This window comes from Oncorhynchus clarkii, chromosome 5 (genome assembly GCF_045791955.1).
Source record: "Oncorhynchus clarkii lewisi isolate Uvic-CL-2024 chromosome 5, UVic_Ocla_1.0, whole genome shotgun sequence".
NCBI lineage: Eukaryota > Metazoa > Chordata > Actinopteri > Salmoniformes > Salmonidae > Oncorhynchus > Oncorhynchus clarkii.
This window is the reverse complement of record NC_092151.1, coordinates 64,018,063-64,040,406: the sequence shown is the minus strand read 5'-3', so window position 1 is coordinate 64,040,406 and position 22,344 is coordinate 64,018,063. Positions and strand designations below refer to the sequence as shown.

The window sequence follows — 22,344 nt, the reverse complement described above, 5'->3', positions numbered from 1 at the left end:
TCCAATCACGACTTTATTAGAATTTTGTTCCACGACACTATTCAGTGAAATCCAATCACTGATCGTACTCTCTTGAAAACAGAGAAAGCAACCTATCATAAAAGAACAAGATCTCAAAAGAAGGCGTGACTGACAAAATATCCAGAAAAAAACGTCTAGATCCCGCCCTTCGGTCGGGTAGTGATCCAGCGTTCTGGCCAATCAGCAAAGGATTCTGAGGACAGCGACACGCTCCCGCCAATTCTGACTGACGGGCGCGAGGCAGCAACAGGGTCCATGCAAAGGGAGTGTGTGGGAGATGCGGCTAGAATAAAATTAACTTAGTCTTAAAAGTAATAGAACCTAGTCATCGTTATATTTGCATGGTATTAGTGTTACTCTGGAAGACCTGTCAATATTGCTACTTCATATGGTTTTGTGTTATTGCAACGCTTTTCCGCACAAGGATATCAAAAGTGAGGGAAGTTCTCGGATGGTGATGCTGGCAGCGGCGGAAGATCCATCCGTGGACGGGCATTTAGCATCCACTCCACGGAGGGGAGGTAGCGACGATATTTTGTTATGTTTTAACCTTCAAATGTTTTGGGCATTTAGTTATCTGAGGTAGCTAGCTATATACTGTTTGACTTGCCTTTCTATACGACCACATAGCAAGCTAACTTCTGTCTAGCTAGCCAGTTTAGCTAACTAGCATGCTGTATTTAGCCAGCTAACTACTGTACTAGTAGCATGTTGTAACTAGCTAATCTCAAGTAAGGTTAGTTAGCTTACACTTAGTTGTTATCGTTGGCCAGACCCTCATAACATTCACAAGCTCGTAAGGTTAGTGTAAAGTGAGCTTTCATGTAACGTTAGCTAGCTACCCTTGAAGTTACCTTTAGTTATTCTTTATAATTTATTAGTCAGCCAGCTTGGAAGCTAACGTCAGTTGGCTTTGATGTGATGAGTTGGTGCTAACCTTACTAGCTAGACACCCCATTGCCTTCAGCTAGCTAACGTTAGCTAATATGAACCAAAACACTCAATGATTTCGGTGGTTTTGCTGACCAGCTTGTTGATTGTCAGAATATATAGCATTTTAATTAGACATCGCGTCACACATTATCGTACTGTTACTAACTTTGCTTGCTAGCTAACTTAACTAACAAACAAGCATGTTTTTCTTTGAGGCAACCCCTTCTCTCCCCGCGGCGGTATGAGTGTACAGTTAGCTATAGCCGGGCCTTTGCACTGGCCTTAGATTGATTCACCGAATGGCGGGAGAGCAAAGCTAACACCTCCCAGTAGTTTGCCCAACCACTTGTGCCATCGTCTCGTAACTAATTTTTACACTTGATTAAAAATTATATTTGAACGGCATCGATTGTCCTTTTACTTGGTTGGTGGCAAGTCTAGATAACCTTTGATTGCTCCCTAGTTGACTGACAAGTATTTATTACATATGTACTTGAATAACCTGGATGCATTTGTCAAACTAACAGTATGAGTAAACCAGTATGAGTAAACTAAGAACAAAGGACAAGTGTCAGCTTATAATAATAATACAGTTGAGTGGGGGATAAAGTAGTTGGTGATTAAGTCATATATGTAGTGGCTATTCTTGTGGTTGTCCTTTTGATTTTGGACATTTTATAAAGATACTGCACCGAATGCTTTCTTATATTAAGTGTTGTGCAACAAAGGGACTGGTAACATGTTTGCAGCTGGAGCCATTGTACTACTGCAATTATTGATAGTGAAGTAAAAGTACATTGAAAAACAAATCCATCTACACAACAAAAATATAAGTGCAACGTTGCACAACACTTTCTGTTGGGCCCATGTTTCATGAGCTGAAATAAAATATCCTCGACATGTTCCATATGCACACATCTTATTTCTCTCAAATATTGTGCACAAATTTGTTTAACAGCCCTGTTAGTGAGCATTTCTCCTTTGCCAATATAATCCATCCACCTGACAGGTGTGGCATATCAACAATCTGATTTTAACAGCATGATCATTACACTGGTGCACCTTGTGCTGTGGACAATTAAAAGGCCACTCTAAAATGTGCAGTTTTGTCACACACCACCACAGCTGTCAAGTTTTGATTGAGTGTGCAGTTGGCATGCTGACTGAAGGGATGTCCACCAGAGCTGTTACCAGATAATTTTATGTTAATATCTCTACCATAAGCCGCCTCCAATGTCGTTTTAGAAAATATGGCAGTATGTCGAAATGGCCTCACAACCACAGACCATGTGTAACCACACCAGCCCAGGATGTCCACATCAGGATTCTTCACCTATGGGATTGTCTGAGACCAGCCACCTGGACAGTTGATGAAACTGGGCTTGCACAACTAAATAATTTTGGCACAAACTTTCAGAAACTGTCTCAGGAAGCTCATATGCGTGCACATCGTCCTCACCAGGTCTTGTCCTGACTGCAGTTTAGCAACGTAACCAACTTCAGTAGGCAAATACTAAACTTTGATGGCCACTGGCATCTTCACGGATGAATCCCAGGTTCATCTGTACCGGGCAGATAGCAAACAGAGTGTATGCCGTTGTGTGGGTGAGCAGTTTGCCGATGTCAACGTTGTGAACAGAGTGCCCATGGTGGTGGGGGGGTTATGGTATGGGCAGGCATAAGGTACCAACAACAAACACAATTGCATTTTATCAATGGCCATTTGAATGCAGAGATACTGTCACGAGATCCTGAGGCCCATTGTCATGCCATTCATCTGCAGCCACCACATGTTTCAGCATGATAATGCACGGCCCCATATGCAAGTATCTGTACACTTCCTGGAAGCTGAAAATGTCCCAGTTCTTCCATGGCCTACATACTTATTGAGCATGTTTGGGATGCTCTGGATTGACGTGTGCGACAGCATGTTCCAGTTCCCGCCAATATCCATATACTGACTAGTTTTCTTATCTACGACCTTACCTTTTATAAAGTTATCTTTTACCAACAGATGCATATCTGTATTCCAAATCATGTGAAATCCATAGATTAGGGCCTAATGAATATATTTAAATTGACTGATTTCATTATGAACTGTAACTCCAGTAAAATCTTTGAAATTGTTGCATTTTATATTTTTGTTCAGAAAATGTTTCATGACAGGAGAATGGTTGTGGGATTGTTGTCGTCTCATCTTCCATACCCTGTTTTGGTTACAGGTATGGATGGCAAAGTCAAATCCAGCAATGCTAACAAGAAGCTTGTTCAGGGTAAGTGAATCTGGTCTTTTGAATGCATATTAGATGGTTTTAATTTTCAAAAGGAGACTGATGATACATAATGCTATCAAACTATTTGAAACAATTCAATTAAATTCTAATTTAGTAAATTATATTTCAAATTAATCAAATTTGTTGTAATAATTTAGTGTCTTTGCTTTATCACTCAAAGCTATCATTGTTTGCCCAAAGATTTGTTAATATAACATAGATTTAGTCCAACTTAAACATCAGTGATGATAAAGGATATTTTCTCCTCAGCTCGTCTTCCATTCAAGCGTCTAAACCCAGAGCCCAAGGAGATCAGTGAGCCCAAAAGGACCTGCACCCTTTCCCGGCCAGGGCTCTCAGATGGGGAAAATGAATCCGATTGCTCCCCCCTACCTGTGCGCCATGGACCGGCCCTGGTTAACGGCCGTGGCCCCCTGGATGGATTCATGAGTCGCAGTACCCAAGCGTCCCCTGCCAAAAGCATAGTTATTGATCTCACTGAGGACTCCAATTCAACTGACCTTTTAAAGCAGCAACCTGCGACACCCATTGTTGTCTCGTGTCCTCTGACACAAAACAGCCACCTGAGCAAAACCCTAAGTGCTGTAACATCCACCAAAACAGATCACACTGCCAAGACAGAGCCAATAGACTACAAGCTGGGGGATGAACAGAAGGATGGGGAGGAGGAGAAGGACAGGGGGGACACTGCATCCATCTCACAGCTAGACACCACACAGGGTTCTGACACAGAAGAAGAGGAGGAGGATGAAGAACAAGAGGAGGCTGATATGTCCAGTCATGGGAATGAGTCCATGCTTTCTCCTTCATCCACCAGCTCTCTGTCAGCGGCCGAGAGCTCCCCAGAGTCTGCTAAGACAGAGAACACTCCTACTGTCACAGTGAGTACAAAATGGCAATTAAATTCAATAAACACTCATTGTCAGCAGTGATTTTTGAATAAATGTTGAAAAATTATAAATCTATAGGTTACCTTACTTCCTCTCTCTTTACAGGAGCCAAATACCACTCCTAAAATAGAGCAGAAAACTGTGCAAAGAAGATCTTTAAAGGTATAATTAGCGGCAATAAGTCACTTCAGTATTTGGCATACTTTTTTTCATCTGAAACGGAATTTGTGCTTTCTTCTCTCCATAGAGTTTGCAGGAGCAAGAGGAGAGGCTACACCAGCGCAAAGAGAGAGAGCGGCAGCGAGAGGAGGCTAAAGACGCTAAAGAGAAGAAGAAAGAGGAAGCTCGCAAACTGAAGGAGGAGCGGGAGAAGGAAAGAAAGGAGAAAAAAGAGAAAGAAGAGCGTGAAAAAAGAGATAAAAGGGAGAAAGAGGAAAAGGAAAAGGCAGAGAAATTAAGAGCGAAAGAGGAGCAACGCAAATCGAAGCAAGGGTGAGTGTTGCTTGATCAAAAACCAGCTAGCTACAGATCTGAAATGTCTTGTTACTTTTATATTGACTACTAGAAAAATTGATTGAATGTTTTTTTTTTTTATTAAAGCAAATGTAATCCTTGCAATTGACATTCACATATAATTTTCCCAAGGGCAAAACTTGAAGAAAAGAGAAAGAAAGAGGAGGAAAAACGGTTGAAAGAAGAGAAGGATGTGAGTTGATAATTTAGTTTCTATTCTCTAAAATAAAATGTAATGTCTGACACTGACATTTTTAAGCTTGATAATTGCCACTTAATTGTAACAGACCTGATAATGCATCTTAACATTTTCTATACAGAGGCTCAAAGCAGAGAAAGCCGAGATCACACGATTTCTACAGAAACCCAAGACTCCCCAGCAGGCCACAAAGGTAAGATTCCTCTGACTGGATTGAACAAGAAGAAAACAAAATAGAAATTCCAAAATGGTGGTGTTCATTTAATGTTATCAGGCTAGTATCAGCAACATTTATGCCTTTACTAGACTATGGGGATATTTTATATATGAATGCTTCCACTCCGTGTTTGAGATCAATTGACACACTTTACCATGGCACTTTGAGATTTATTTTAAACTGCAAAACCCTTACGCACCACTGCACTTTGTGTACCAGGGTTGGCTGGCCTTCTAGTCACTTGTAGGCTCAGTCACTGGTATACTTTTATTTACAAAGCCATTTTGGGTTTACTACCTTTTTTATTTGTGCATTTTTATTGTTCAGAAATGTGGTGGGTACTCTCTTCGTTCGCTGAACTTTATCCTGCTAACTGTTCCAAATGTCTGAACTCAATTTGGTAAAAGGGCTTTTATGTACTCTGTGCTATCGTCTTGGAACACCTTACAAAATACTTTTAAACTGGAAGAACTTGTCCCGATTGGTGTTTTAAATTCACTGATGAAGGGTTTTGAGGCTGATTCCCTGACCCGTCAATGTATTTAATTTGCTGTTTTATACTCTTGTGAATTCAATGGTTTTTACTAGATTACTTAGTAGTTTTTCATGTTGTCTGTCTGTACATTTGTTTTTGTAATGACTTGGTGCTGCCTATCTTGGCCAGGTCGCTCTTGAAAAAGAGATTTTAATCTCAATGAGCCCTTCCTGGTTAAATAAAGGTTAAATTTAAAAAATGTAAAACGTTTCTTACCTTTGCCTCTCCTACTTCAGACCCTTGCGTCTGCCTGTGAAAAGTTTGCCCCGTTTGAGATAAAGGAGCACATGTGTCTGGCGCCGCTGACCCGAGTCCAATGTGCAGAGGCGGTCCTGGAGGAACTGGACAGGTATCTGGCTAAACCTGATGGAAGCCTGGATGGCCTGAGTGACTGGACCAAAAATAAGCCCCGCAGATCAGGCCAGACCAAGCCCAGAAGCACATACCCTATGAGGTGAGACCACCACACCCTTAAAAAAATCAGCGGTGACTTGAATTACTGAAGTCTTGAAATTTTGTGAAACTGAAGAATCAGGGATTCCTACTGGAAAGAAGCCATTTTCTATACTTTCCTATTTTGACGTTGGCCCCTATTTCTGTTGTCTGCATAGGGAGTGTATGGCGGTGGTGGAGGGACTCAAACCGGATGGTGTGCCTGACAGGCAGCACTACGGCCGCATGAAGCTCCTTCAGTTCCGTGAGAACTACCGGCCTGCCTACTGGGGCACGTGGAGAAAAAACAGCCCCCACATCTCCCCTCGCTGCCCTCTCAGACAGGACAAGGTGAGGCTTCCCTCATTCTCTGACCATGATCCTTTTCAATCCTTTCACTTCTTTACTTATTAGTTTCTGCCATATTACAATCGATAGTTACAAATCACGTTATATCCATGTTTGACTCAAGGTTTAGTTTTGTAATTGTTTTTTATTTGTATTTGTATTTTTTTTACCTTGTGTATCATTAGCTAGCGCTAGTCAGATGTACCTGCGCCAAAACTCTGGTATTTTATTTTTCATCCTATAGCTTGTTCCCATCTTTTTAAATAATGAGCCAACATGTTTTCAGCACTTATTTCCCTGACTGATCTCAACTCGTTTTGTCATGCTCTCTTGTCTCTCTGCAGCAGACATATAGGGCGCAATCATTGAATCGCAATACATATAGAATTGTGATAATCGCAATGCATATCATATCGGCGCCTAAGTTTTGTGATATCATATCGTGAGGTCCCATGGTAATTCCCAGCCCTAACTGGTGGTGATGTCAGTTGTTTTGTGACTTCCATGTTTCATGCGCTTTCTATGTAGGACTAAAGTCTGTGTTTCCTCTAGGACCTGTTGGATTATGAGGTGGACAGTGATGAGGAGTGGGAGGAAGAGGAGCCAGGAGAGTCCCTGTCACACAGTGAAGGGGTAGGTCTCTTTTTCAATACACTTCTGTCACAGCTTTTGATGCTCTGTTCTGTTTGATATCAAGATTAGCTCATTGTTGTAAACTGAATCATTCCAGCTGGTTGTGAGGCCCTAAACTGACTTGTTTTTGCAGGAGGATAATGATAATGATGGAGGTGAAAATGATGACGATGATGAGGATGGTTTCTTCGTACCACATGGATACCTATCAGACGGGGAGGGGGCATTGGAGGAAGAGGTACTTTCAATTGCTCTTCATTCCTTATTCATGTCTTTATTTACTGTTCTTTTCCAGTGGACTGGTTTGACTAATGATTAACGTGCTTTACATTGTAAGGGGTGGAGACATGATCCACGGCTTATTTTTAGCACACTTAATTGCTCCTATACTTGTGGTGTGAATCCAGGAGGGTGGCGACCCAGAGAAGCAGAAGGTGCGTCAGAAGCTGAAGGCCCGGGAGTGGGATGAGCTGATGGCCAAGAAGAAGGTGAAGGTGCTAGAGGCTGTGGTGAGAGGCTGTGTGTGGGAGGGACAGGGTCCCCATCTGGAGCTCTTGCAGCAGTTTGCGGTGTGCCTGCTGGAACCCCTGCCCAAGCCAGAGTCCTCCACCCCAGAGGACAACACACAGAAACTACAACAGAAACTACAAGAAGATGAGCAGCGTGAGTACATTCTTATGCCTGGGGGAACATCACGCGGGTAAGAGGAGTTCTTTTGTCTCTGCAGTATTGTCTTTTAGAACCTTTTGGGCCTTAGCCTTGTCACCTCTAAGTGATCATTTGAGTCATGTTTTACTGACTGAACCGTGATGAAATGTAGGTCTTGGTTTGCATGGAAAAACTGACCGGGTGTGCTTGTCTTTGATATGCTTATCTGAGTTCTTACAGAGTGATGAACATTGGTAATTTGGTTGAGCCATGTGCTATTTGAATAGTGTCACTAGCTAGGTTTCCATCCAATTGGCTACAGATTTTCATACGAATATTCTCAAATATGCCTGAAGAAAATGTGCATTTTCCCGCTAGTGGTGTATCCACCAAACGGACTTGTTGCAGATAAAAATATGTGCATGATGACGTAGTGCACACAATATACTTTTTTCGTGTTAGTTTTCATGTACCGAATACAAATCTAAAGTTCTGTGTGTTTCCATCGCACTTTCAACTCTACTGATAGTTTTGTCACATACTGTTGTGTTAATTAGCAAATGTACCTACTCTGGTCTTGGCACATGTGCGCAGCTCACAGATACACTGCAGGTAGGCTAGTCTACATGATGACATTATTATTGGAAAGGAGCATCAAGATCACTGTGCGCTTTCACCACTGTGAAGTTCATCAGAACTGATTTAGTTTGTCTAATAAACGGTTTCCCAGGTTGTAGTGAGAGGAAAACACCATATGTGACCATACGTGACTACAAGTTTACTTCGATGTGATGATTGTTATATCAATATTTTCACATAAAGGCATTTCCACCGCCGTTTCTCGCGTAATACATTTTACAGACAAAAAGATCCCCACCACCTCTTGGTAACAATCACCAAAACAAAAGCTAGACAGTCGGGGAGAATTGAAATCAAATGTATTGTTTATTTTTTACCCTTTTTTCTCCCCAATTTCATGGTATCCAATTGTTTAGTAGCTACTATCTTGTCTCATCGCTACAACTCCCGTACGGGCTCGGGAGAGATGACGGTTGAAAGTCATGCGTCCTCCGATACACAAGCCACACTGCTTCTTAACACAGCGCCATCCAACCCGGAAGCCAGCCGCACCAATGTGTCGGAGGAAACACCTGGCAACCTTGGTTAGCGCGCACTGCGCCCGGCCCGCCCACAGGAGTCGCTGGTGCGCGATGAGACAAGGATTTCCCTACCGGCCTAGCCCGGACGACGCTAGGGCCAATTGTGCGTCGCCCCACGGACCTCCCGGTCGCGGCCGGTTACGACAGAGGCTGGGCGCGAACCCAGAGTCTCTGGTAGCACAGCTGTCGCTGCAGTACAGCGCCCTTAACCACCGCGTCACCCAGGAGGCCCTCGATAGATCTATCTTTTTGCTAATTTTGACGGCAAATAAATTGATGGCAAGGAAATATAACCCGATAAAGGTAAAAATCTTTAGTGGCCCTCCTGACCTCGTTAAAAACCGAAAGCGGCACCACGGGGCAAAATGAGTTTGACACCCCTGGTCTACACCAAAATCTATCTTTTGATTGTGGTGGTGGATGTAACACCCGAGACTGATATGAGATGTACCTGTACTCCTCATGAAGCACTTATTGATAGCTGTCTAGACTGCAAGGGAGACATCTAAACTTAAGACCATTCACAATCACATAAGAGATCTGTATTGTTTTCAGACCAGCTTTATATGCGGCACTAACATCACCTAGTTTTTACTGTGCTACAAGTGATTGTGAACTGTCAACACTCTTCATGGCTGACCTGAGTTGCTCAATAGCTGCCTGAGGGAGTATCTGTTCATATTGAATGGCACCTTCTGCCCAAACCTTGCGTGAATAAGCCAAGATGTAGAATGTGTTTTTAAAAAACCTTCCTATCTCCCTTCCCAACCCATATATTCAGTGCTGTTCCAGTTGTTGCCCCTGCTACATGGAAATGTGAACAGTAATAAGGTGATCATCACAGAGTTCCAGGAGTTTTGTCGCCAGCAGTCGACCTCGCCTATCTCCAGCCCTCAGAACTCAGGAGACAACATCCCCACCAGGTAACTTCAAACCTGATTTACTTAACGCTTGCTATTTTACAGAATTAGTCAAGTCATACTAAACTTGTGCAGATGCTTTATAAAAGTATTCATTTTTCATTACTGAAATGGTCTCCCATCTGCTTCTGCTCTAGGGTCCGTCTAAAGCGCCTTATCAAGGGGAATGCTGTGTATGAGAAGCGCTCAGCCTTCAGACGCTGCTGCTGGTACGTCAAATCAGACGTCCTGGCTCGCTTCATCCAGGAGGCCCTCCCTGTACCCTGCCAGTGGAACTACCTCACCTCAGGGACCCATGTGCCCCGTGAAGAGGCCACAGCGGCCACAGGCTCACAGGGCAACTCCCCAACCACCCCCCAGGCCTCCCACACGCCATCCTCCAAGACCCCCTCCTCCAACAAGAGGAAGAGTGCCGGCAGCATGTCCATCACCAAGTTCATGAGGAAGGCTGCCGACCCTGAGCAGGTTGGACACGTCTGGTGAAATCTTAATATGAAGTTGCTTTGTTCTGATCCTATTGCTTTGACTGTTATGTCAGATTCTAATGAGTACTCCTTTTTTTCAGGTGGAGGCGATGAAGACAGATGGGTTCCAGGCAGACACAGAGGAAGATGAGGATGAAGCAGACTGCGTCATAATCAGCACACAGGAAGGTCAGTTTCCTGGCATATTGTCTGCCTTTAGACAGGAGTTAAGTGGAATTAAGAGACAGGGTAATAGTTTGTCCTAGATATTTCTAGGAGGGGAGGCATTGACAATGAATGCCTTACTCTGCAGGATCTTCCAGAAAAGATACCTCCCCCAAAGAGAACGAGAGCACAGAACAAATGGAGGTGACCCCCTCTGACACAGCTGCGCTCTTCTTGCCTCGGGCCACTCCCACCCTGGCCTAAGGACTGCCCCCTGACTCTGGGTGTGTGCGTTTGTCAGAAATAGAATCAGGTCTTCAATCAAGATAACACACCGGTAGTGGCACACATGCCACCCACACGGTATTACAACCCCACTTTGCTCCATTAAGTACCAGACAGTGCCTGTAAAAAGGAAAATGTCTGACAAACTCATTGGTGTATTTTGTTCCAATGTTAAACCATTCATTACTTGGTTCAGTTGGAATGTCAGACATGTTTATATGGATGTCTTTGCTTGGGGAGGAGTTGGATGGCTCAGACAGTCAAGGCTCTTCTACCACAGCTGATTGGGTGGACCAGTGCCCACTGAAGTAGTTGCTGTCTGCTTCACTGTAGGCCCAGTGTAACTTTTATATGTATTTGTTTAAAAAAAATAAAAATACTTGAACTGGTTGAATTCATTAAAAATAAGTAATGATTAAATGTACTGCACTTTTATATGCCCTGCCTTATCTGGATGCCTTTATCAACACGCCACCACTCATCCATCCTTTCAAGAAGTACTTCATGTTTCATTCAATATGGCAAGTGCTGTTTTTCAGGCTGCTAACGTAGTGCTTATTGTACTATTCTAAACCTCCATTTTTTTTGTTTGTTAATAATGGTTGAGGTGGAATAGTAAATGGCTGTCCAATATTAAAAACTTTGCGGTTTGCCTTAAATTTTTGTGGCAGAGAATGCTCTCCTGTCACAACTGTTGCAGTTTGCAGGTATGATTTAAGGTGTCTCAATTTCTTTAAATAAAGCATTATTTAAAAATGAACATGCTTTATGTGCAGCCATTTGCAAATCATGTTTACTTTTTTTTAATGGGGGATAAAGCAATATCTTGATGCAACCTTCATCTTTATTACAGGCAGGTTTAAAAGCAAAACATGACTGAGCTTTGATACCTAGACAGAGCATGACCTTCATTTTCTAGTTATTCTTAAACAAGGGTAGGAAAACATTTCTTAGTACATTTGCTAATTGCTGCTGTTCATGTCTGGACTGAACTGAAACATTGGAGGTTACGCCTCAACGCACACAGAAGCAGTGGACGTGCTGTGAGGAGAGGTAGGTTGTCATTCCAGCCATCACCTGGGATAAGCCGCAGCAAAAAAAAAAATGTTGGTTACATACAGTACAAACTAACCAAAATCACAGATTTCCATGCTGCTGAAATCAAATAACATTGATAATTTAGAAATATAATAGTAAATTACGCAATTGAATGACTTACAAAACCCTTATTCAATAAAGAAAGCTAACATCAGGAGCTCTGTCCAGTAACCTTCACTTTTAAGGTACTGGTATAGCTTGCTGCTGTAACCTTAGTGTTAGTGAGGTTCAAAATAGAATATTACAAGTTCTCTTAAATAAAATAGCTTAACCGATATACATTGTCTGGCTCACAAGAACAGCAACTGAAACCTTAGCACTCGACGACCAGTCTGGTCACCACCACCCATTCGCTCATATGTAAAGCCAGTATTGTATGTCAGTATTTGTTGCGTAAGCAGGATGCACATTGAAGCGGAGCAGAAGGGTGACACTGACAACAGGATCTCATACCATGCTGAGCTCTCTGTAGGAGTAAGGGAGCCATTTCAGATCATCCTACATTCAAGGTACAATACAAAAAAACACTGCATGGCATTATGTCTCCTCTTAGAGACCCCTGTTAATGTTTCCTTTAAAGGATTAGTTGTGTATTTCTACAGCCTTTGAAATGTGGTTTGGGGATGAAGGTGTCATCTCCAACCTGGAGGTGGAGACGCAGGGACAGTTCAGCCAAGGGTTTGAATATTCTTCAGTAGCACTGGCTTGAGGAGAGCAGCAGAAATGTCCGCTTGCACTGCGGCATCCCAAGAAAATGTCAGCAGAACCGCAGGGACCTCCGAGAGAGAGAGGCATTAGTCAGCACCTTTGTACAACAAAAGTAAATTGGTTGCATTGCTTATTTTGCCTGATATTTACATTTCTGAAAAAATATGTCTTTGCTTACCAGGCTACATTCATTCAGGGCCAACTCTTGGGCCTCCCGGAGTTTGTGTCCTCCTGGCGCCACCAGCTCAAAGGGCTGCCAGCCGTCCACCAGGGAGTCCCGCACAAACTGGAAGAGCACAGACACCTTGTCCCAGGCCAGGAAGGTGCCTGAAGGGCAATATGTGAAAATGGAGGCACTGCTTTTACAGCATTATCCACTAGCATTGCTGCAGGTAGAAAATTCGACTAAATGTTCTGTATTTGACCCAAGCGGTCTCCAATCAATGTCTGGTTGTGCACGTGAGTTTGGAGCGTAACTCTACCAATCTTAAATCACCCAAAACCTATTATTTGTCAGGAATACTATTTGTAGATCAGTGATCCTACACCTCACTTTGTTCAAGCTGATTCACCAACGGACTATGGAAGTCCGACTATGGAAGTTTTGTGCAATTAAGGTTCACAGAGCTACGAGTCCTACTGCCAAATTAATCTAAGAATGATTGTCAGTGTCAAGTTATAAGCACCCCAATGCATTTGACTGGTGAATACCTACAGTACACCAGCTGTTGGAAACCCTAAACATTCTTTGCTCAAATGTTTATAGAGTACAAGTAAAAGGTTTGGACACACCTACTCATTCAAGGGTTTTTCTTTTTTTTACTATTTTCTACATTGTAGAATAATAGTGAAGACATCATAGCTATGAAATAACACACTCATGTAGTAACCAAAACAGTTAAATCAAAATCTATTTTATATTTGAGATTCTTCAAAGTAGCCACCCTTGGCCTTGACAGCTTTGCATACTCTTGGCATTCTCTCAACCAGCTTCATGAGGAATGTTTTTCCAATAGTCTTGAAGGAGTTCCCACATATGCTGAGCACTTGTTGGCTGCTTTTCCTTCACTCTGCGGTTCAACTCATCCCAAACCATTTCAATTGGGTTGAGGTCAGGTGATTGTGGAGGCCAGGTCATCTGATGCAGCACTCCATCACTCTCCTTCTTGGTCAAATAGCATTTACACAGCCTGTGGGTTTGTTTTGGGTCATTGTCCTGTTGAAAAACAAATGATAGTCCCACTAAGTGCAAACCAGATGGGATGGCGTATCACTGCTGAATGCTGTTGTAGCTATGCTGGTTAAGTATGGCTTGAATTCTAAATAAACCACGAACGTGTCACCAGCAAAGCACCCCCCCACCTCCTCAATGCTTCATGGTGGGAACTACACATACGGAGATCATCCATTCACCTAATCTGCGTCTCACAAAGACACAGCAGTTAGAAACAAAAAAGTTCAAATTTGGAATCAGACCAAAGGACAGATTTCCACTGGTGTAATGTCCATTGCTCATGTTTCTTGGCACAAGCAAGTCTCTTCTTATTATGTGTCCTTTAGTAGTGGTTTCTTTGCAGCAATTCAACCATGAAGGCCTGATTCACGCAGTCTCCTCTGAATAGATGATGTTGAGATGTGTCTGTTACTTGAACACTGTGAAGCATTTATTTGGGCTGCAATCTGAGGCTAGTAACTAATGGACTTATCCTCTGCAGCAGAGGTAACTCTGGGTCTTCCTTTCCTGTGCCAGTCCTCATGAGAGACAGTTTCATCATAGCGTGATGGTTTTTGCAACTGCACTTTTTTATTTTATCTTTATTTAACTAGGCATGTCAGTTAAGAACAAATTCTTATTTACAATGATGGCCTAGGAACAGTGGGTTAACTGCCTTGCTCAGGGACAGAACAACAGATTTTTACCTTGTCAGCTCAGGGATTCGGTCTAGCAACTTTTCGGTTACTGGCCCAACGCTCTTGAAGAAACTTTCAAAGTTCCTGAAATGTTCTGGATTGACTGACCTTCATGTCTTAAAGTAATGATAGACTGTCGTTTCTCTTTGCTTATTTGTGCTGTTCTTGCCATAATATGGACTTGGTCTTTTATCAAATAGGGCCATCTTCTTTATACCACCACTACCTTGTCACAAATGTATTAAGGAAATAAATTCCACAAATGAACAATGCACACCTGTTAATTTAAATGGCTTCCAGGTGACTACCTCATGAAGCTGGTTGAGAGAATGCCAAGAGTGTACAAAGATGTAATCAAGGCAAAGGGTGACTTCTTTGAAGAACGTCAAATATAAAAAAAGATGTTGATTTATTTAACACTTTTTTGGTTACTACGTGATTCCATATGTGTTATTTCATAGTTTTGATGTCGTCACTATTATTCTACAATGTAGAAAATAGTAAAAATAAAGAAAAACCCTTGAATGAGTAGGTGTGTCCAAACTTGATGTACGGTCTATCACGGTGCCATCCGTTTTGTCACCAAAGCCCCATATATCACCCACCACTGCGACCTGTATGCTCTAGTCAGCTGGCCCTCGCTACATATTCGTCGCCAGACCCACTGGCTCCAGGTCATCTATAAGTCTATGCTAGGTAAAGCTACGCCTTATCTCAGCCCACAGGTCACAATAACAACACCCACCCGTAGCACGCGCTCCAGGTATATGTATATCGGGTATATCTCACTGGTCATCCCCAAAGCCAACACCTCCTTTGGCTGCCTTTCCTTCCAGTTCTCTGCTGCCAATGACTGGAACGAATTGCAAAAATCGCTGAAGCTGGAGACTTATATTTCCCTCACTAACTTTAAACATCAGCTATCTGAGCAGCTAACCGATCGCTGCAGCTGTACATAGCCCATCTGTAGATAGCCCACCCAATCTACCTAACTCATCCCCATATTGTTTTTATTTTATTTTCTGCTCTTTTGCACACCAGTATTTCTACTTGCACATCATCATCTGCACATCTATCACTCCAGTGTTAATTTTCTAAATTGTAATTACTTCGCTACCATGGCCTATTTATTGCCTTACCTCCTCACACCATTTGCACACTTCTTTTTTTCTATTGTGTTATTGACTGTACGCTTGTTTATTCCATGTGTAACTCTGTTGTTGTTTGTGTCGCACTGCTTTGCTTTATCTTGGCCAGGTCGCACTTGTAAATAAGAACATGTTCCCAACTAGCCTACCTGGTTAAATAAAGGTGAAATAAAATATAGATATTTTTTAAACTCTATTTCTGCTTATCACATTAAAGTAGGTGTTTGCTGGCAGATACAGACCCTGCAGTATGTTTCCATCAGGCAGTCGTATTCTCAGCAGGGTGTAGTTGTACTTCCTCCTCTCCCTCTGCTCCTCTCTCTCCCGCATGGCTTTGGTACGCAGCATGGTGTTCTTCTCCACCGCCTCGCTCCTGAATACCACACACAACCACCATGACTTTATCTTACAAACAAAATAGTCATAACTGGAACAAACCACCCAACAATAATACACATGTCATGTGCACTAACGGAGTGTACCTTACACAATAACAAATACAAGTAGTATCAGTGCTATCAGTGAGTTGTCCATACTTTTGCTGCTGCTCCCTCTTGAGCTCCTCTGCAGTGAGGTTGTAGAACTCTGGGGGTAGTTCGAAACGCATGGCGTTGGGGGAGGGTCTGAAGGTCTGGGGCTGGTGGTCCAGCTGGGCTCTGACTGGCTCTCCCCTTTGCAGCCGGTCCATACTCTCCTTCATCACCTCCAGGGCCTCCGGGTCATGCTCCATCAGCACCAGGAACTCTTCACTCTCCTCTGGGAAGGCAAGATGAATCCGCAATTATTATCCCGGGTACCACTTACAGCAGTGGTTCTCAACTGGTTTTGTATTGGGATCCAAATTGAATCAGGTTGTCTCGATCCAATATTTGCGTCGCTTTTTGTTGTTGATGTCGTCAAAGATGCAATCTGGAAAACTATTTTGATAGTAAATGTAGTAAATGTAGCAATTATATGACAAGGGAACAACAGTCCCACTGTTTTCATTGTCAATAATTCCATTTTGCACATACAGTTGAAGTCGGAAGTTTACATACACTTAGGTTGGAGTCATTAAAACAAGTTTTTCAACCACTCCACAAATGTCTTGTTAACAAACTATAGTTTTGGCAAGTCGGTTAGGACATCTACTTTGTGCATGACAAGTAATTTTTCCAAAAATTGTTTACAGACATATTATTTCACTTATAATTCACTGCATCACAATTCCAATGGGTCAGATGAAGAATGTTAAGCTCACTGGTTTGAGACCAAAAACCAAATCCGCTAAATAGTGCTGCTAATAACTCTATATTGAAAATACTGTGAGAAAAATTGTTCAGAGAATAAATTATGAAAAAAATGATAGGTTTCTTACAAGGTTAGGTTTCTTTTTTACCCACTTTCTTCCTGGTTTTAGTTTTGACTAGAGTAGAACATACACTACATTACCAAAAGTATGTGGACACCTGCTCGTCGAAAATCTCATTCCAAAATCATGGTCATTAATATGGAGTTGGTCCCTCCTTTGCTGCTATAACAGCCTCCACTCTTCAGGGAAGGCTTTCTACTAGATGTTGGAACATTGCTGCGGGGACTTGCTTCCATTCAGCCACAAGAGCATTAGTGAGATCGGGCACTGATGTTGGGAATTAGGCCTGCAGTCAGCATTCGAATTCATCCCAAAGGTGTTTGATGGGGTTGAGGTCAGGGCTTTGTGTAGGCCAGTCAAGTTCTTCCACACCGATCTCGACAAACCACTTCTGAATGGACCTCACTTTGTGCACGGGTGCATTGTCATGCTTAAACAGGAAAGGGCCTTCCCCAAAATGTTGCCACAAAGTTGGAAGCACAGAATCGTCTAGAATGCCATTGTATACTGTAGTGTTAAGATTTCCCCCTGGAACTAAGGGACCTAGCCCGAACCATAGCCCCAGACCATTATTCCCCCTCCACCAAACTTTACAGTTGACACTATCTGTTCGGGGCAGGTTGCATTCTCCTGGCATCCGCCAAACCCAGATTTATCCTTCGGACTGCCAGATGATTAAGCGTGATTCATTACTCCAGAGAACGTGTTTCCACTGCTCCAGAGTTTAATGGCAAGCTTTACACTACTCCAGCCGACACTTGGCATTGCGATCTTAGGCTTGTGTGTGGCTGCTCGGCCATGGAAACCCATTTCATTAACCTCCTGTTGAACAGTTATCGTGCTGACGTTGCTTCCGCAGGCAGTTTGGAACTCAGCAGTGAGTGTTGCAACCAAGGACAGACAATTTTTATGCGCCTCAGCACTCGGTGGTCCCGTTCTATGTGCTTGTGTGGCCTACAACTTTGCGGCTGAGCCATTGTTGTGCCTAAACATTTCCAGTTCACAATAACAGCACTTATAGTTGACCAGGGCAGCTCTAGCAGGGCAGAAATTTGACGAACTGACTTGTCGGAAAGGTGCCATCCAATGACGGTGCCACGTTGAAAGTCACTGAGCTCTTCGGGAAGGCCCTTTTACTGACCATGTTTGTCTATGGAGATTGCATGGCTGTGTGCTCAATTTTATACACCCAACAACAATGGGTGTGGCTGAAATAGTTGAATCCACAAATTTGACACTCATTTAAAACCTCCCGCGACACACCAGCTGAGAATCGCTGCCCTTTAGTATGCCTCTGCAGAAACATACTGGGCCACACAGACAATAGGATGCACAGATTTTGCATTTGGATGGGTTTACCCTGTCCCTCCACATCCAGCATGATGCTCTGAAAGCCCACAGCCTGCAAGAACTCCCGACTGCCCTCCACAGTCTTCACCTTCTCCTAAGGAGAGAGAGAGCGAGATCAGAGAGAGAGAGATAGCGAGAGCAGACAGGGAGAGAGAGAGAGATCAGACAGAGAGAGAGATCAGACAGAGAGAGAGAGAGAGAGAGAGAGATCAGACAGAGATCAGACAGAGAGAGAGAGAGAGAGATCAGACAGGGAGAGAGGTGAATGGACCACACCGATAGAAAACATTGAGTCTCACATTACCCTCCTTATGACTCAAATGTACCTGGAACACCTTGTTACTGAGTTTGATCTTCCTGTACTTCTCCTCTGTGGGGTTCTTACAGATGTTTTCAATGTACCTGACAGGATGGGAGAAAATTATGGGATGTCAGGACACTCATCGCATGAACTCTTGTCAACATGACAATGTAAATCACACATTATAGCAGGGTTTCCCAAACTCGGTCCTGGGCTCACATGTTTTTTGCCCTAGCACTACACAGCTGATTCAAAGAATCAAAGCTTGATGATGAATTGGTTATTTGAATCAGCTGTGAAGTGCTAGGGCAAAAACCAAAAAAGTACAAAAACCACTCAACATCAGGGCCCCAGGACAGATTTTTAGGAAACCCTGCATTAAAGAACAGTTCCATTTCTCACTTGCTTATGATGTCCACTGCAGCCTTGACTTTCTCCCTGTCCTTGTTGAAGGTATGAACCATCATTATGGAAGCCTCCACTGCGTCCTCTTCAAACCGCTGTTGGACAAGAGAAGGTTTATCATGTGTATTCAGTCAGGACCATACTAATGAAAAAGGAGAGTTTGTGACAAATTAGTGTTAAGGCTTTTTACATCAATTCTTCATGTCAGTCAAAATCAGATAATGCAATCATGATTATCATACAATCATGACATCATATGACTTTAAAAAGAAGAATCACAGACCTACCATGAAAATGGCCTCTTTAATGTGCACTTCTCTCTCGCTCTTAGTTAAGGTGGCTCCAGTAAGCGGGCAGGTGAAATACACACCTGTTACTGAGAGAAATGCCGGATCCTTAACACTGGAGCCCTGCAAAAGACGACACATACTAGCTATAAATAACTCAATGGCAGTAGTGGCACAATAATTTGTATGTGAGCAACAGTAACATGCTGACCACACCGCTCGCGTTGGTAAATATATGTACACATCCATGTTATTCAATCATTGCACCCACACTTGTCGTGCGCTTGTGGCGCTTGACTCGCTGCAAGTCCCGCGTCTCCCATCTCCTCATTGGTTTTTAGCAGCATATACCCACATGGGTGATTTTAAGATGAACTGAGGTACACACTCCAGTCCAGTTGGTAGTGGTACTGCACCTTAAAGATGGTTGCTAACTGCCATTTAGGTCAAAAAAAAGAAGCCTGAAGGAGGAAAGATTAGTAGAAACTAACTTTACCCTTTTATCTGTGAATAATTGTCAGAGTAGAGGACCTTGTGCATTTCAGGTAAAATAACAACCCAATGTTAATATCCCAGGACAAATTAGCTAGCTAAATGTTCGCTAAATGTTTCATGCTTTTCAACCTGTCCCCAAATTAATATAGTCGGTTCAGAGTTTGTTTTGATATTTCAAACTGCGTGTCCTGATCGCATCTGGTGTGGGTGGACAAAATAAAGATGCGTGCGATGAAGTATGCGGTCTGGTCAGCATGTAAGGGAAAATGTATTAATGTAATGTATTCCTTGCCTCAACAGCTGCTATCTTTTCCTTCTCGGTCGCTGCTACTGCTGCAGCTTCTGCCTCAAGCTCTCTTTTCACTGTGGAGTGATAAATAAATAAATAAAGACCATTAACCCACAACCCAGTTCTCTATTTCTGACCACTGATGTGAAACACCTGCACGGCTTTGACATCATCAGTCATTCAAGCAGCAGTTGTTGGATGCATAGGAATCGCTCACCCTGGAGCCGGATGGCATCCTGTGAGGTTTGTGCCCGTGGGCGTGGTTGCCCCTCGATCCTGGCCATAGCTGCAGCCCCTGCCTTCTGAGCTCCTTCAGTGGGAGCAGCATGATGGGGCCTGGCAGGGCCACTGTTCTGCACCACTCGGGGCTTGGAGCTGCAGGGAACAGAAGGGGACATGTTCACCATTTGACTGCACTTACACTGCATGCTGTGATGTATAAAGTTATATGGCTTGTTAGCTAAACTCACAAGGGTTTGCATTTAATAGAACAGGCTATGATGATGTAGTCTGGCTGATACCAAACTCAAAGTCCTCCTGACTTCAGAGTCTGGAAAGGCTGTTTTGATTTTATTGGCAGGATGAGTTGATAATGAAGTGGGCTGTGCTTTTACTGTTTGGTTCTCCTCTGGCTCTTTCTCACACCATGCGTCTGTCTACCTTTTACACCTGCTACATTAGGTTACTCTCAATCAAACACCCACAGAGAGCTGCCGCCTTCCATTACATCTGTTACAGTTTCAAATCCAAACGAGAGGTCTCAAACATGGAAATATTATATTTTGTTCAACCCCCGAGGAATTTTTGTTGTTGTTGAGAGAACCAATCAATGCCTCCGCTCAATTACTGAGCGAATATCGCATTAATAAACGGTCTCCTATCCAGACCAGTGAGTCACAGCTCTTCCTCCATAGAGATCCTATTAAATTGGTCCGTGCTACCCGGGATGTCCCCATTGAAGTTGACACTCTAAATTGTTAGGATAGGACCTTCCCAAGGATAACGGAGAGCACTGACCCTATTACATTTGAATTTAATTAACGTTATAAAGTATTACAACTCCTGACTATGTCTTCCTCGCTGTGTGGTGGCGTAAACCAGGCTAATGTAACGATGATGCACCCTGTCCTGAACACTAGCAAAACAAACATAACAGAGCCCATCCAAGTCACGGGGAAGGCAACTCTACAAATCAGACATAGCATATATTTGCGGTGTCGATTATATAAACATCTAAACTGTCAACAGCATGAGCAAAGCAGTTAACGTTAGCTGGCTCCGTTAGCGTGCTAGCTCACTAGAAAAGTTTGTTTACCTGCCGCCTTCTGCGAGTTTCTTTCCAGGCCCCGCTGACTTGAATTTTATATCTTTCTTTATGTCCTCGAAAAATTTCTTCATTGTTTACTGTTTTTCACAAGAAAATAACCTGAAACACAGCACAGCTGAATGAGAAAAGCTTAGTATATTCTTTACATCAAAATGCAAGGGTCGTTACCCCAGCCACAAAGTCATACTCCGCCTATTTCGACAATGTATTCTTAAATGTGATTTTTAAACCTAACATTGAACAATTGTTTAACCTTATGCCTAACCGTAAATTAAGATCAAAAAGCAAATTTTGTTTTCAGAAATGTTTACAATATAGCACATTTGGACTTTGTGGCTATGCTATCTAGTGGAAACACCGAAAGAAAGAGGAAACGGGTCTGTTCACGAAGTAGTGATAAATTATGTACAGCGGCCTCTGGTGGTCTGGATGTACAATCATGCGGTTGCGTTCCAATGAAATAAATGCGTTTTTTTCAATTGCGTACAAGCAAATCTATAGCAGAAGAGCAGTTATCAAATGCTCAAATACAGAAACAGAACTTCTGATAATTTTATTGCCTTTGTACCCGACTTGTATATCTTAGACCATCTTTTGCAAAACTTTAAATACAAATGTAATCAGTGAATACAAAATTCAGTGTTTAGCAGGGGCTTTTCTAGGATTTAAAGACATTGGGGGCATAGCCCAAAGCCAGTAGGGGGGTCTCCTCGGGGAGGAATTTCAACAGCTAAATGCATTAATTTGTTGCACTTTGAGATTAATATTGAGAGATTAGAACATTGAGATTTTCTATATGTTTTTAGGTAACTTGCACCTTCCACAGCAGACACTGCCAGTACTCAATTACATTTCCTACTGTGGATCTCTCTACTCTGGAACACTCTTTACTCTCTACTCTGGAACACATAGCCTACATATACAGGCTATTGCCAAAAACCACTCAACATCAGACAGACTCTGACCTGTCCAATAAGGCAAAACGGATGAAAGAATTCCACAGTACCCAAACAAACA

General features: G+C 42.8%; 2 protein-coding genes across 3 annotated transcripts; one reads left to right on the top strand and one right to left on the bottom strand.

Annotated features, from left to right (window-relative positions):
• Positions 1-239: 239 nt before the first annotated feature.
• Positions 240-11,046, top strand: LOC139409200 (chromatin assembly factor 1 subunit A-like). Its single transcript, XM_071154022.1, has 16 exons — positions 240-542; positions 3,177-3,227; positions 3,498-4,129; positions 4,244-4,300; positions 4,386-4,630; positions 4,784-4,844; positions 4,972-5,043; positions 5,839-6,056; positions 6,214-6,385; positions 6,935-7,015; positions 7,149-7,253; positions 7,423-7,678; positions 9,605-9,746; positions 9,881-10,208; positions 10,309-10,396; positions 10,521-11,046. Exons 1-16 carry the CDS (start codon positions 410-412, stop codon positions 10,634-10,636), a joined length of 2,757 nt encoding a protein of 918 aa, XP_071010123.1. The 5' UTR covers positions 240-409; the 3' UTR covers positions 10,637-11,046.
• A 437-nt stretch (positions 11,047-11,483) lies between these two features.
• LOC139409201 (UBX domain-containing protein 6-like) lies at positions 11,484-21,719 on the bottom strand. 2 transcript variants are annotated; one of them, XM_071154024.1, is made up of 12 exons: positions 21,581-21,719; positions 21,316-21,426; positions 20,218-20,375; positions 20,004-20,074; positions 19,217-19,339; positions 18,927-19,024; positions 18,550-18,625; positions 18,233-18,317; positions 16,059-16,278; positions 15,765-15,895; positions 12,642-12,790; positions 11,484-12,531 (listed from the first exon to the last, which is right to left on the bottom strand). In XM_071154024.1, the coding sequence occupies exons 2-12, from the start codon at positions 21,396-21,398 to the stop codon at positions 12,424-12,426; spliced, it is 1,302 nt and encodes a 433-aa protein (XP_071010125.1). In that variant the 5' UTR covers positions 21,399-21,426; positions 21,581-21,719; the 3' UTR covers positions 11,484-12,423. The 2 variants fall into 2 exon arrangements, with proteins under 2 accessions (XP_071010125.1, XP_071010124.1); XM_071154023.1 differs by having other exon boundaries at positions 21,316-21,708.
• Between the last annotated feature and the right edge of the window lie 625 nt (positions 21,720-22,344).

Excerpts from the sequence above, each read along its gene's own strand:
- LOC139409200 (XM_071154022.1), top strand. The coding sequence starts at position 410 with ATGGTTTTGTGTTATTGCAACGCTTTTCCGCACAAGGATATCAAAAGT. Across the intron at positions 4,845-4,971 it reads GGTTGAAAGAAGAGAAGGAT|AGGCTCAAAGCAGAGAAAGC; the intron begins GTGAGTTGATAA and ends TTTTCTATACAG. Across the intron at positions 7,016-7,148 it reads CCCTGTCACACAGTGAAGGG|GAGGATAATGATAATGATGG; the intron begins GTAGGTCTCTTT and ends TTGTTTTTGCAG.
- LOC139409201 (XM_071154024.1), bottom strand. The coding sequence starts at position 21,398 with ATGAAGAAATTTTTCGAGGACATAAAGAAAGATATAAAATTCAAGTCA. Across the intron at positions 18,318-18,549 it reads TCAGTAACAAGGTGTTCCAG|GAGAAGGTGAAGACTGTGGA; the intron begins GTACATTTGAGT and ends CTCTCTCCTTAG. Across the intron at positions 16,279-18,232 it reads GCTGGATGTGGAGGGACAGG|AGGAGAGTGAAGAGTTCCTG; the intron begins GTAAACCCATCC and ends TTGCCTTCCCAG.